Source organism: Microcaecilia unicolor, chromosome 1 (assembly GCF_901765095.1).
Source record: "Microcaecilia unicolor chromosome 1, aMicUni1.1, whole genome shotgun sequence".
In the NCBI taxonomy this organism is placed as follows: domain Eukaryota; kingdom Metazoa; phylum Chordata; class Amphibia; order Gymnophiona; family Siphonopidae; genus Microcaecilia; species Microcaecilia unicolor.
In genome coordinates, this window is record NC_044031.1 from 605,869,871 (window position 1) to 605,885,724 (window position 15,854).

Genomic DNA, 15,854 nt, shown 5'->3' on the forward strand with positions numbered 1-15,854 from the left:
ACAGCCAGAAAAGACTCCTTGCCATTTACATTGCTTGTGTGGGCTAAGGGGGCATATTCAGTGGCTCTTAATCAGGTAGTACCGATGAAAGTGCCTGGTTAGCACCTAAGTCAAAACCGGCTACTTTGTGGGGATCCCAGGGGCAGAGTCAGTACTTAGCTGATTAAGTGCCGAAATCTAGAACTAAAACGGCTAAGATTACCACATAAAAAAAGACTGCATAAAACACAGTCCTATCTTTATGTGGTTTATTATTTATTTATTTATTTGTTGCAATTGTATCTCACATTTTTCCACCTATTTGCAGGCTCAATGTGGCTTACATTATTCCATCATGGCAATCGCCTTTCCAGAGTGAGAAATACAAAGTAATATTTCATAAAGAACATGAATGACAAAATAAAGTTAAGCAGACAGGAGTAAAGATAACACATTCAGAATAATAGATGAAGTGGAATGCATTAAAGTTCATGTGAAGGATCATTGCGGTAGGCAGGTTTTCAATGATTTCCAAAAGTTGGTTAGGTTGCGTTGTTTTTTCACGTCAAGTGGTAATGCATTCCACAGCTGCGTGCCAATGTAGGAAAAGCTGGATGCATGTGTTAATTTGTATTTAAGTCCTTTGCAGCTGGGGAAATGAAGATTTAGGAAAGTTTGTGCTGATCTTTTAGAATTCCTGGGTGGCAGGTCTATGAGGTCTGACATGTAGACCAGGGCATCACTGTAAATGATTTTATGAGCCAAGGTGCAGACCTTGAACGCAATACATTCTTTTAGTGGGAGCCAGTGTAGTTTTTCTCTTAGGGGTTTGGCACTTTCGTATTTTGTCTTACCAAATTATAGCTGGTTAAGGGGTCCTTTTACCAAGCTGCGGGAAAAGGAGCCCTGCGCTAGCAGTGGGGACCATTTTTCCCACATGCCAGAGCTCTTTTTACTGCAGCTGGTTAAAAGCCTTCAGCACACATGGCCATGAGGCAGGGAGCCCTTACCGCTGCCCATTGAGGTGGTGATAAGGGCTCCTGTGCTAACTCGGTGGTAACAGGGCAGAACCCGGCGATGCCCGATTACCGCAGGGTTATTGCTGCGCAAGCTATTTCCATGGGTTTTCTTTTTTTCCCTGGAAATGGCACGCACTCAGGGCAGGACTACCACTGGCAGCCACATTGGGTCTGCAGTAGTCCCGGAAGAGCAAGAGGTAAGCCCGCTTTGAGCTTACTGCCGCTCTGTAAAAGGGTCCCTAAGTGCTAAATATTGCGCTGAATCGGCTATGCTTTTTCTGGCCATGTATTGAATATCTGGGAATAAATCCAGTGGCAGTCAGCAAAACACTTACCAACGCCAGCTGAATATCAAGCTCTCAAATTTTTGTCACATGTCATCACTACTATGGACAATTGCACAAGTGTTCTCTTAGGCTTCTGCAGCAAGCGTCATGATTGCTGGCCTCTGCTGCTGCAAGAATGGGACAACTGAAACAATAAATTACACAAGTATTGAAGAACAATGAACATTATTGAGCAGTAATGTGTATTATTGTACAGTAGTGCTCTCTATTGAGGAATAATGTGTACTATTGTGCAGTAGTGCACACTATTGAGCAGTAATGTGTATTATTGAGCAGTAGTGCTCACTATTGAGAAATAATGTGTATCATTGTGTAGTAGTGCTCACTATTGAGCAGTAATGTGTATTATTGTGTAGTAGTGCACTCTTGAGCAGTAATGTGTATTATTGTGCAATAGTGCTCACTATTGAGCAGCAATGTGCATTACTGTGCAGTAGTGCTCACTATTGAGCAGTAATACATATTATTGTACAGTAGTGTACACTATTGTGCAGTAATATGTATTGTTGTGCATTGGTACTCAGCATTGAACAGTAATATGTATTACTGTGCAGTAGTGATACTATTAAGCAGTAATGTGCATTATTGTGCAATTATGCTCACTATTGAGCACTAATGTGTATTATTATGCAAGTGCACACTATTGAGCAATAATGTGTACTATTGTGCAGTAGTGCATACTACTGAGCAGTAATGTGTATTATTGAGCAGTAGTGCACACTATTGAGCAGTAATGTGTATTATTGTGCAAAAGTACTCACTATTGAGCAGTAATATGTATTATTGTGCAAAAGTGTACACTTGAGCAATAATGTATACTAATATGCAGTACTGCATACTATTCAGCAATAATGTGTATTATTGTACAGTAGTGCACACTATTGAGCAGTAATGTGTATTATGGAGCAGTAGAGCATACTATTGACAACATACCCCCAAAATGAAAAAAAAAAAGAAAATTAAACCCAAATCAAATGGAAAATCTTATAAATAACACAGGAACAGTGCTTAACTGAGTCAGCTTTGCAACTTGCGGCCGATCAAAATTTAAAGCTTCTTTTCCTTTTCCATTTCCATCTCCCTCTATATCTTCTTCTCTCTCCCTCCTTGTCCCTTCCCCTTGGTAATCACGCTCCTCATCACTGATGCTCTAAACTCCTCCCATTGCACCACTGGTCAGCCCTTATACCTCCTCCCTCTCACTCTTAAATCCTGGGTGAAGGAGTGGGACACCATACCAGTCCACACACAGGGTCCCACAATTGGTAAGGATGGCCCTGCATAGTAAATTAAACAAAATGAAAATGTTTTGGCCTGCACAACTCTAGAGGTTCTCGAACCTATTAGCAAATCCCATAATGGAGTCTTGCAGCTCAGCACAGCTGTCACTGGCTCTACCATTTGGGAAGAAAAACCATTCCACTAAAATGCTGCACCTTATACATACTGCAACAAACATAGGGCAGAGGTAATTATCATGTTCTAGTCCAATAAATTGCAAACAGATCATACACACTAGCAAAATAATGCAAGTTGGACTTTACTGCCTATTGTATCAAACTAATAATGATCTGCACATTCATAAGAAACTCAACATGAGAAAAATCTTTTCATAGCATTCAAAATGTCCAAACTACATACATGCATTCACTTTCTAGAATTAAAGTACATTGCTTTTATCAAAATAAAGGAAATACTGTGAAAATGTTACTCCAATTAACAACATGAATGAGGCTCAAATTGTCCTACTAATACTTTCTGTAAGTATCTGTCCATTATACAGGGGAACTTTTACTAAACCGCATAGGCGCCTACACACACCCAACGCACATCAATTTTGAGTTACTGCCCGGCTGTTGCGTGGCCCTTGCGGTAATTTAATTTTTGACATGCATCCGCAACACGCGCCGGAAAATATTTTTATCTTCTGGCGTGCAGGCAGTAATCGGCATTTTATGCACACAGACCATTACAATTTAGCATTACCATCCAGTTAGCGTGTGAAACCTTACTGCTAAGTCAATGGCTGGCAGTAAGGTCTCAGACCCAAAATGGACGCATAGCAATTTTCATTTTGCTGCACATCCATTTTCAGAAAAAATGTTAAAAAAGGTATTTTTTACAGGTGCGCTGAAAAATGATTCTGCACACGCCCAAAACAAGCATCTACACTACCGCAGTAAAAGGGCCCCATAGTGAATTGTCAGCATGCATTCATAGTTCTTTCCTACCCACGTGAAGCACTGATGCATGAAACAGTGATGTTGAATATTATCTTAAAACTTCCATGCCATGGAGTACTTGGTGTATACAACAGAATGCATTCTGGGCTGGTTGTAGAGCAATGGAAGCTCTTGGTCCATCTTCTAGAGAACACTTCCTCAGCAATCCTTGTTCAATCTCTTCCGTGGCATCGTTGACTTATCTCTGTTTCCTAATATTGTGCTACAAGCCTTGGATTTAATCATGTTCACCATTCCCCATACAGAGCTAGACTGCGACTGTGGGTGAGCATCAGCTGCTGCCATTTGGCAATGTTGTTGTAACCAGTTGAAATGAGTGTGAAGCAGTGGTCTCCACATGCTGTGCTGGTTCCTTCTCATACAGTGTTCCATCTGTTTGCCCTTTTAAAGACAGGTAACGTAGAACTACCGTGTGCCAGTCAATGATCTCGTCAATGTGCACTGGACCAGGTGGGCGAGGTCCTTGGAAGAACCCACCTATGAAGAGACCCACATAGAGACAGAGTGAGAAGGAGAAAATTCATTTACTTGGGCATAAAATATGAATTGATCCTAACCTGTAATTGTTTTTTTATTAATGAAGAACATTGTCAAACAACAATACAGTGAAAAATGCAAGCAAGTAGTGCCGTACACTACAAAGAGTAATCAAATAAATGTCATAACATTACTGTAATAGAATACAGACAACTAGGTATTCTACTCATATCAGCAAATCTGTGACATCTGTCAATGTTTGAGTTTAGCATGTTAGAATATAGAGGGGGGTCTTATACTTAGGCACACTGGCATTTTTAGCGCATGCTAAAAATAGGCGCGTGCTAAATGCTAAAGACGCCAATGTATTCCTATGGGCATCTTTAGCGTTTAGCATTTAGACCACTGCTTCACACTCATTTCAACTAAGGAAAAGACTCCCTGAGGTTTAACAACCACCCATACTATCCTAACCCCCCTTACACCCTCCTCCCCTACTATTCCACCCTCTAATGACTCCCAATAGAAGGAAAAAAAGTGTAGGCTACTGCACCAAAGAGGTTTTTTACTAAGCTGTGGTAGCATTTTTAGCTTCCAGTAGAAAGCTGGCGGTAAACGCCGAGACGCCCAAAGGAATATATTGGGCATCTCGGCATTTACTGCCAGCTGATTTCTATCGCAAGCTAAAAACGCTACCTCGGCTTAGTAAAAGACCTCCCAAGAAATTATGCTACGCTATCTTTAGAAATGATTAATTAAACACAGATGATGTATGCTTTTTTTATGAACTCAAACAATTGAAGGTTTTCCTGATCTCTAATTTCTTTGGGCATAAGGGAGGTCCTCATAAACTATTCTTTCATGCTCATAGTTACTTGTGTAAGATCTATGCTATGTGTATGCTACATAAGTAAACTCAAAACAGCCATAACTTTGCTGCAGCTGATAATTGCTCTTCTGTATTTCTTTTAGCACATTTTTCTTTTCTTAATATATCTGCGCAGATTTTCTCAGTTCAGTAGCTACAGTACATAAGAAGTGGCTACACCATTTTCCCCTTTATATTTTTAGTAAAAGTATTTTCTAAAGAGATTTCTTTTTCTGCGTCAAACTTAAATCAGTAAAATTGAAAATAAAGTTATTTAACCAATTAAATAATTACAAACATCTTTTATCACACCCTCCTGCAACAAATTCCAGAGTTGAATTACGTACTAACCCCCAAATTCTATACATGGGAATGGGAAACGGGACTTCATATACTGCCTTTCTGAGGTTTTTGCAACTACATTCAAAGTGGTTTACATATATTCAGGTACTTATTTTGTACCAGGGGCAATGGAGGGTTAAGTGACTTGCCCAGAGTCAGAAGGAGCTGCAGTGGGAACTGAACTCAGTTCCCCAGAATCAAAGTCCACTGCACTAACCACTAGGCTACTCCTCCACTTTAAATTGTGTGCACAAATTTGGATGCATGTTCAAATTTGCGCGTGTAGTTTAATTGAACAATCCAATTAACACTGATAACTGGGCCCTATCAATTATCAGTGCTAATTTGCATTAAAAATTACATGCCGAGATCTGTACGTAAATATTACGTACGGCTCCAAAATGGGGCACGGCCATGGGAGGGTCATGGGCGGCATTCCTTTAATTTATGGGTGTTGCTATAGAATAAAGTGGGATCTACGCCTAATTTAGGTGTGGGGATTTACACCAAGGTTTCATTGGTTTAAATGGTCATGTCTAAATGGAATCATGGTTCCCAGTGCTAAGTGCTATTCTATAAGTGACACCTAATTTTAAGTGCCATTTATAGAATAGCATGAAGCGCTATTTTTTTTTCAGTGCCAATTTTTGTAGCTGCCATTTATAGAATTTAGTTCTAAGTGAGGAAATATTTTCTTCAATTTGTTTTAAATTTAATACTTAGTAGCTTCATGCCCCTTAGTGCTTGTATGTTTTGGAAAGAGTAAGCAGGTGATTCTTGACTTCCTAATCCACTACACTCAGTATTTTATAGACCTCTATCATATCTCCCCTCAGCCGTCTCTTTTCCAAGCTGAAGAGCCCCTAATTTCTTAAGGCTATCCACATATGAGAGGAGCTCCATCTCTTTAATCATTTGGCTTGCTCTTCTTTGACAGTGGAAGCCGTATGACCTATCAATCTCAGCAACTGCCGAGAAGATATCATAGTAACAAAGTAGATGATGGCAGAAAAAGACCTGCACGGTCCATCCAGTCTGCCCAACAAGATAAACTCATATGTGCTACTTTTTGTGTATACCCTACCTTGATTTGTACCTGTCCTCTTCAGGGCACAAATCGTATAAGTCTGCCCAGCACTATCCCCGCCTCCTAGCCCCCAGCCCCACCTCCCACCACCAGCTCTGGCACAGACCGTATAAGTCTGCCCAGCACTATCCCCGCCTCCCAACCACCAGCCCCGCCTCTCACCACCGGCTCTGCCACACAATCTCAGCTAAGCTCCTGAGGATCCATTTCTTCTGAACAGGATTCCTTTATGTTTATCCCATGCATGTTTGAATTCCGTTACCGTTTTCATTTCCACCACCTCCCGTAGGAGGGCATTCCAAGCATCCACCACTCTCTCCGTGAAGAAATACTTCCTGACATTTTTCTCGAGTCTGCCCCCCTTCAATTTAATTTCATGTCCTCTAGTTCTACCGCCTTCCCCTCTCCGGAAAAGGTTCGTTTACGGATTAATACCTTTCAAATATTTGAACGGTATCTGCTGACTCTGGTGCACCTCCTGAACCATTGTGGTGACGGCCTCTATCTGCTGAGCTGGAAGGAAGGTGCTGGCATGAGTCATGTCTAGCAGAGCTTCAATGAACTCCAATTGTTGGTATGGGTGGAGGTGGGACTTTTGGTAGTTGATCACGAACTCTAGTTGCAATAAATTGAAAAACAGCAAAGATCCTACAGGAAATGAGAAAGAAACACTGCCAGAAGTTTGACTGTTTTGCATTTGTCATATCCTTTGAATCTGCTATGTTATATTAGCTTTACTTAATGATCTGATTGCATCTGTGGTGTCTGTATGTTCATGACATCATTTCCTGCCATGGAGCATTTTAAGAGTTGAACTTTTTGCAGTGTTTGTTTCTCATTTCCCGTAGCGCCTTTGCTGTTTTTCAGTTTATGGCAGCCATACCCGAGTCCCTAAAGCAAGAGATTCTAAACCCGTGGTATCACACATTTCTTAGGGAGACTGCGAAGAGAAGTGATTTCTAGCAGGAAATGTTTGCTGATTCTCTATGATTAAGGTGCTTGAGCTACAGTGCTGCCGGATATGAAACTTATTTACCTGGCATTAAGAAGATAGAGTGTTGCACTTCTTATATTTACATTTTGATATTTGGATGCCTATAAAGTGCAAATGTTTGATATATAAGTGTATATGCATAGTATTTATACTAGTTAATGTACTTATTTATTTATTGCATTTGTACCCCACATTTTCCCACCTCTTTGCAGGCTCAATGTGGCTTACATTATGAGTAGTGGAAATCTATAAGAAAATATACATTTAGTATTGCTTAAGGATCTTGGGTAACATGATAAAAGTAATAGATAATCTAAAGAAAATATACATATAGTGTTGCTTAAGGATCTTGGGTAACATGACAATAGTAAGGCAAGGTAGTAGAATAACAAGCAATATATATTTAGTATTGCTTAAGGATCTTGGGTAACATGAATAATAGCAAAGCAGGATAGTAGAGTAACAAACTAATTTAGTGAGTCAAATTTCTTTAAGCAGTTCTGGATATTTGTGTAATGGTTCACATTTGTTGATCTTTGTGGTATGCCTTGTCAAAGAGATAGGTCTTCAGTAGTTTGCAGAAGTTGGTTAGTTCATGGATCGTCTTCAAGTTGCGCGGCAGCGCGTTCCAGAATTGTGTGCTCAAGTCTGTGGAGAGGTAAAACAAGATTGCTACTGCATTTGAGAAATTCTGAAAATTGTTTCTATACTGTTGTATGAATGTTAATTGTGGAGTTCACAGTGTGTAGGAATTTGCTATTTAATCATTATTTTTGTACACTGCCTTGAGAAAGGATGGTCACTGGAGTCGTCATCGCGCAACTGGAAGACTTTAACACTGGCTGAACGAATAGAAGTTCTTAAAAAATTAGAAAACAAACAAAGTTAAGCATCTATTGCTAAAGAATATGGTGTCAATCCCAGTCAAATTTCACGTATCTTGAAGCAGAAAGATCAGTTTCTGGAAGACTGGCAAAACAATACAAATCCACACAGGAAACAAACGGGCAGGGGTGACCAAAGAACTGGGTAAAGGATATGTGCTAGATCTAATCTACTTGGATTTCAGCAAAACCTTTGATATGGTTCCTCACAGAAGACTCAATAATAAGCTGAGAGGGCTGAAATTAGGACCCAAAGTGGTGAACTAGATTGGAAACTAATTGATCGACAGGCAACATAGAATGGCGATAAATGGAATTCAATCACAGGAAAGGAAGGTGAGTAGTGGAGTGCCTCAGGGGTTGATACTAGGGCCAATTCTGTCTAATATATTTGTGAGAGAAATTGCTGAAGAAGGAAAAATTTACCCTTTTGCAGATGACACAAAGATAGCAAATAGAGTGAATACCCTGGAGGGAGTAGAAACCATGAGAAGAGATCTCCAAAACTTAGCAGACTCAAAGGTCTGGCAGTTAAAATTTAATGCAAAGAAGTGTAGAGTGATGCACTTGGGGTACAGAATTCCAAAGGAGATGTACCAGATAGGAGGAGAGAGATTGATAAGCACAGCTGAGCAGAGGGATCTTGGGGTGATGGTGTCTGAGGATCTCAAGGTGACAAAACAATGTGACAAGGCAATGGCCACAGCCATAAGTATGCTAGGTTGCATACAGAGGAGTATAACCAGCAGAAAAAAGGAGGTGATGATGCTCCAGTACAAGTTGTTGGTGAGGCCCCACTTGGAATATTGTGTTCAGTTTTGGAGGTCGTATCTTGCTAAAGACTTAAAAAGAATTAAAGTGGTTTAGAGAAAAGTGACAAAAATGGTATGGGGTTTGCATCACAAGACGTATGAGGAGAGACTTGAGGACCTGAACATGTATACTCTGGAGGAAAGGAGAGATAGGGGTAATATGATACAGACATTAAAATATTTGAAAAGGTATTAATCTACAAGCAAACCTTTTTCAGAGACAGGAAAGTCATAGAGCTAGAGACATGAATTGAGGTTGCAGGGGGGGCTGACTCAGGAATAATGTCAGGAAATACTTTTCATGGAGCGGGTGGTAGATACTCGGCATGCCCTCCCATGGGAGGTGGTGAAATGAAAACGATAACGGAATTCAGCGCTTCGTACACCTTGTAGCGCTATAGAAATGCTAAATATTAGTAGTAGTAATTCAAAAATGCATGGGATAAGCACATAGGAATCGTGTATAGAAGGCATGGAACTGAACAAGCTTGGTGGTTATTAGGTGGCAACCCCAGTAATTGGGAAGCAAAGCCAGTGCTGGGCAAACTTCTACGGTCTGTGCCCTGATTGTGGCTGGACAGATTTGGATGGGCTGGAGTGGAGCTTCAATGACTTCAGAAGTTGGAGAACAAAGCCAGGCAGACTTCTACTGTGCTCTGAAAATGGCAAGGACAAATGAAGATCAAGCATACATATGAAGTATCATATCACTAGTAAAAAAGGCCCGTTTCTGACACAAATGAAACGGGCGCTAGCAAGGTTTTCCTTGGAGTGTGTATGTTTGGGAGAGTGTATGTGAGAGTGACTGTTTGAGAGTCAGAGTGAAAGTGTGAGTGTGTGAGAGAGAGAGTGAGTCTGGGTGTGAGTGTGTTTGTGAGAGAGTGTGTGTGTGAGAATGAGAGTGTGTGCAAGTGTGTATGTGAGACACAGTGTGAGAGAGAGTGTGTGTATGAGACCAAGCGAGTGTGTGAGTGACTGTGTGGCACATAGAGAGTGAATGTGATACAGTGTGAGACAGAGTGTGTGAGAGTGAGAGTCAGAAAGACATTGTATATGAGAGAGAGAGTGTGAGCCGTGCCCTCCCAATCCATGGCCATCTGTCCCCTGCCCCCTCCATTCATCCTTTTCCAGCAATTCCCCTCTCTCCCTGAGCCCTGCCCTCCCAATCCATGGCCATCCATGTTTCTCTGTCACCTGCCCCCTCCATTCATTCCTATCCAGCATTTCCCCTCTCTGCCTGAGGCCTGCCCTGCAATCCATATCCATCCATGCCCATCTGTCCCCTCCATTCATCCCTATCCAGCAATTCCCCTCTCCCTGAGTCCTGCTCTTCCAATCCATGCCCATCCATGCTCCTCTGTCACCTGGCCCCTCCATTTTTCCCTATCCAGCATTTCCCCTCTCTGCCTGAGGCCTGCCCTGCAATCCATATCCATCCATGCCCATCTGTCCCCTCCATTCATCCCTATCCAGCAATTCCCCTCTCCCTGAGTCCTGCCCTTCCAATCCATGCCCATCCATGCTCCTCTGTCACCTGGCCCCTCCATTTTTCCCTATCCAGCATTTCCCCTCTCTGCCTGAGGCCTGCCCTGCAATCCATATCCATCCATGCCCATCTGTCCCTTCCATTCATCCCTATCCAGCAATTCCCCTCTCCCTGAGTCCTGCCCTTCCAATACATGCCCATCCATGCTCCTGTCACCTGGCCCCTCCATTTTTCCCTATCCAGCATTTCCCCTCTCTGCCTGAGGCCTGCCCTGCAATCCATATCCATCCATGCCCATCTGTCCCCTCCATTCATCCCTATCCAGCAATTTCCCTCTCCCTGAGTCCTGCCCTTCCAATCCATGTCATCTGTCACCTGGCCCCTCCATTTTTCCCTATCCAGCAATTGCCCTCTCTACCTGAGGCCTGCCCTGCAATCCATATCCATCCATGCCCATCTGTCCCCTCTATTCATCCCTATCCAGCAAATTCCCTCTCTCCCTTAGTCCTGCCCTCCCAATCCATGCCCATCCATGCTCCTCTGTCCCCTGCCCCCTCCATTCATCCATTTCCAGTATTTCCCCTCTCTCCCTGAGCCCTGCCCTCCCAATCCATGCCCATCCATGCTCCTCTGTCCCCTGCTGCCTCCATTCATCCTTTTCCAGCAAGTCCCCTCTCTCCCTTCCATGACCCCCCCCCTCGCATCCATGCTCCTCTCTCTCCCATGTCCCAGCCTGGCCCGCCCTCTTCTCCCCCCCCCCTTCGCATCCATGCCCCCCCCTTCGCATCCATGCATCCCCCCTTCGCATCCATGCCCCCCCCTTCGCATCCATGCATCCCTTTTTTTTTTTCTTCTTCGTTTTAACTTTACCTCCGTGGCGGTTCGTGCAGCGAAGCGTCAGGGAAGGAGGCGGCGCTCCCGACGTCTAGCCTTCCCTTCGCTGTGTTCCGCCTTCAAAAGAAGGCGGAACACAGCGAAGGGAAGGCTAGACGTCGGGAGCGCCGCCTCCTTCCCTGACGCTTCGCTTCCGGATTTGTTTGGTTTGAGGCGAGGGCGGGGCAGAGACGGCTGGCTGGCTTGAAGGCTTCACACCACGAATCCACGAACCCTTCAGCCTGGGAGTGACGTCAGATGGCTTCAAGGCTTCAAGGCTTCAGGGCTTCAGGGCTTCAGGGCTTCAGGGCTTCACAGAACGTTGTCCTCAGAACGTTGAGGGTGCGTTTTATTATATTAGATATCATACCTTATCCTATCAGTTTATCTTGTTGGGCAGGCTGGATGGACCATACAGGTCTTTATCTGATGTCATCTACTATGCTACTATGTTTCCTTTGGAGCTAGCTTCCTAATACTCTTGGAGGCTGGAATGATTACGACCTCATCCCTCCGAATGAAGGGTCCCTCTTACATCCTCATGGCTTGGATGTTGAGAGGTTAGAGGTGGTCTCAAATAGTAGTAGTCTCTTTCTTGCTTCTAAGAGAGATTCCACCAAGAGGCCATATGGTTTCAAGTGGAAAAGGTTTGCTGTCTGGTGTGAGGGGAGGCCCTAGATCCCTTTTCCTGTCCTACACAAAAATTGCTTGAATACCTTCTACACCTCTCAGAGTCGGGTCTTAAGATCAGCTCTGTAAGGGTTCATTTTAGTGTAATTGGAGCTTACAATCATCATATAGAGGAAAAATCTATCTCTGCTCAGCCTTTAGGTGTTTGATTCATGAGGGGTTTGCTGATTTAAAACATGTTTCATGGGATCTCAACATTGTCCTTATCCAGCAGACAAACCTTCCTTTGAGCCACTGGATACCTGTCACCTGAAGTACCTAACTTGAGGTCCCCTTTTACTAAGCCACAGAAGGGTAGTGTGTCCCACATCAACCTTACCACAGCGGGCACCCTGCGGTAGTGTCAAAGTTGGTACATACTGTTTCCCGTGGCTCTTTTCTACCACAGTGGGTGTTCCTGGCGGTAATGCTGTGGGGGCACATTGCAGCACACTGCCTGATTACCACAGGAGTAGTGCATGAGCCCTTACCGCCACGTAAATAGGTGCATTAAGGGCTGAGGCAGTAAATAGCCGCATGCTACTTTTCATTTTAGAGCACAGCCATTTACTGCCCCATTAAAAAAAAGGCCTTTTCCCTAGCCACAGTAAAAAATGCCCCAGTGCACGCCAATTTCAAGTGTTTACACTAGCACAGGCCACTTTTTACTGTGGCTTAGTAAAAGGGCCCCTTAAAAATTTTTGCTTTTGGAAATGATCACTTTAGCTCACAGAATCAGTAAGCTCCAGGCCCCAGTAGCCTATTGACCTCATGTTAAATTTTATAATAAAAAAGTGGTTTTGTACATCCATCTTAATTTTTTCCTAAGATAGTATTAGAATTTTAACTTAACCAATCAATTGTTCTATCACCATTTTTGCCAAAACCTCATGCAAAAATTAAAACCTATAAAAAGACCACCTTACTTTTTGTTTCTTTTGACTCATTATAATGGGTTATATATTCAATCAAAAATGAGGGTGGGGTGGGGGGGGGGGGCATGCTTTGGAGAGCTACTTAGGAAGGGACATTTTTGGGGATCCTCCTTGTTTTGACTTGTGGGCCCAGGAGTAGTAGATCTACCTTTATTTTGGTTTGCTAGAGGTTTGAATATTTAGTCCACACCTTTGAGTGGTATATGATATCCATATTGGGTGGGGACTGTTATTGACAAACACACCCTTTTAAATTGGCTTGTAGACTGAATTTCATTGCTCGTGCCTAGGCTGGTCAGATTCTAGAGAGTCATATCACAGCTCATAATGTCAGAGACATGGCTGCTTCAGTAGCCCACAAAAAATAAAAAAACATTAAAAACCATAGAGTTTGGTTCATTCATTGTCTCTGCTGAGTACAATTCCAGGCTCTGCCTGTTACAGGCCTCTTTTTTTCCTTTTTTTGTTTTGGACAGCCTCGAAGCAAGGGTTTCCTATGAGTCTGAATATTGCACCTTGCTTGTCTCAGAGAAAGTGACTGCTCCACCTTCCTGTCCTTGCAGTTGCATTCTATCAAATACGTTATTAGAGTGATCTGATCCTGTGTGGTGATTGTGGGTAGAAAGGTACGTGAATGCAAGGTGAGCTACTTTCTAGGCTTCTAGATTGATTGCTGGGGAGTGATCCGCATCAGGCTTTCTTGGATGATATCATCCATCAGTCAGAATATGCATCCTGCTTTCCTCAGAGAACATCTGCTACAAGTGACATAGACATCTATTTGCACATACAAGAAAAAGCAAGACAGCTAGGCAGATGGTTAGAGGTACAGATGTAGGCATATCCTTAATCCCTTGTTGATTCATCTCTTCAGTGGAAACAGCAGTTCTAAATATTCACACCACCACTTCTGTAAAAAAAGTATTTCATTTATTCTTAATCTTTTGTGCCTTTCCATTGGTCTCAAAGTTATAATGCACTAAGTCTCCATCTCTGGTAGTGCCAGTCCTTTCTCTTGCCTTTTTTCTGGGGTTGAATTTTTACATTTTGTTATGTACTGATAGGATAGCCTATAAATTATGCGAGCTGCTTCCTGAGTCTCTTTACCTTTTGGTGACACTTGTGTTGACCTCTTAGTGGTGGTTCTAATCCAACCCATTGAAGTGGGAGCCAGCAGGTCAACAGAACGGGTATCAGAAACACCGTCCATATTCTCCTCCTCATTCATCAAATCCTGCCCTCTGGTGGTGCACAGTTTACCTACAAAGAAATGCAGTTTATTACCATTATACAATGTATTTATATTGTAAATACATTTTCTAATATATTAGGAATACATTTCTATCAAAGATACAGATTGTTTAGATCATGCCAAGAGTATTTCTATACCTCCATAGCCCCTCTGGTGGTCTTGCCTAGACTGACAATCCCTGGCTTGGTAGATAAGCCGGCTAGTGGCTGTGCAGTTAGTAGTGGTGTCCTACATAATCTCAGTTTCTTTAACTGGTCACAAAAGTGCCCTATCTTTCTCTTTAAGAAATGCTTTGTAAGAAATTGTAACCTGAGCAAGATACCAGAGACTAATTGAGATCAAAGTGGATCATCTGATATTAGCAGCACTGGCTAGGCAGCTATGAGAACTCAAAGAATCTGTATTGCAACTAATTTGAAACAAAGCAGCCCAGAAAAATAATGTTTTTTAATTGTTGTTTAGAGCTACAGAAATTGCTGAGGGGAAGGAGAGGTCTCTTGCTTTAGTACAAGAAAGAGCTATAGAGGGTGTCAGGATTGAGATTCTCTATCTTACAGTGGAAAGAAGCACACATATCGTTAGCAACTACTACTTTCTGAGATTTCAGCTGTTCCAGGAGCTACGGAGGGTCTCCTTATACCTCATACCTCATTGCCAGCCCTGGGCTGGAGACCCTTAGCTCTTCCCCTGACATTATTGAGCCAACCGTCATCACCAGATGCTGCTGCTTTTAGGTGGCTTCAAATGTCCTTGGTTGGCTCTGGGAAAGTACGAACAGCAGTGAAAGAGAGTGGATATTTTATAGTGCTGTTATTTGATATTTCTTGCATTGAGCTATAAAAAAACATTTATAATTTGTATCAGAGCCAAATGCAACAACACGATGGGCAATCTATCAATGTTTTATGGAGCCACAATCATTAGGGAGTTGGATCATCTCTATTTGCTAGGTCTGCAATTTTCCACTCACAAGGTTTAAATTAGACTATTTTGGAAATCTGTTGTTAATGCAGCTAATAATCCTTGGGGTTTTGTAGTGGTCTTGTTAATATTCACAGAGTGAAGAATAAGGTACCAAACTACCAAACTTTGTTGATTTATTTACCAAGTGGAAACTGGATGTACTTTGTATAATTGAATCTTGGATCCATGAATCTGATGTGATCTTTCTTAAGCTGATGCATCTACAAAGATTTTCTTTTGAATATCAGCCAAAGGTGAGAGATAAGGTGTGTGTGTGTGTGTGTGTGGGGGGGGGGGGGGGGGGTATACTTTTGATTTTTACTTGAGAAAACTGAAAGTGGACAAAACCATGGGACCAGATAAGATCCATCACATAAGAACATAAGGGTAGCCATACTGGGTCAGACCAATGGTCCATCTAGCCCAGTATCCTGTTTTCCAAACAGTGGCCAAGCTAGGTCACAAGTATCTGGCAGAAATCCAATTAGTAGCAACATTCCATGCTACCAATCCTGGGGAAAACAGTTGCTTCCACATATCTCACTAGCAGACTATGGACTTTTCCTCCAGGAATTTATCCAAACCTTTTTAAAACCCAGGTATGCTAACCACTATTACTACATC

The 15,854-nt window shown here is 42.5% G+C and overlaps 1 protein-coding gene across 1 annotated transcript in view; it reads right to left on the reverse strand.

Moving 5' to 3' along the window:
* Positions 1 to 3,859: 3,859 nt before the first annotated feature.
* Positions 3,860 to 15,854, reverse strand: part of LOC115460153 (serine/threonine-protein phosphatase 6 regulatory ankyrin repeat subunit B-like) — a 182,981-nt gene continuing 170,986 nt past the window's right edge. The window contains exons 26-28 of the mRNA XM_030189994.1: positions 14,123 to 14,275; positions 6,798 to 7,010; positions 3,860 to 4,065 (exon numbers count right to left, since the gene is read on the reverse strand). Of these exons, the coding sequence (XP_030045854.1) occupies positions 3,860 to 4,065; positions 6,798 to 7,010; positions 14,123 to 14,275 (572 nt within the window). The remainder of the gene's footprint in view (positions 4,066 to 6,797; positions 7,011 to 14,122; positions 14,276 to 15,854) is intronic.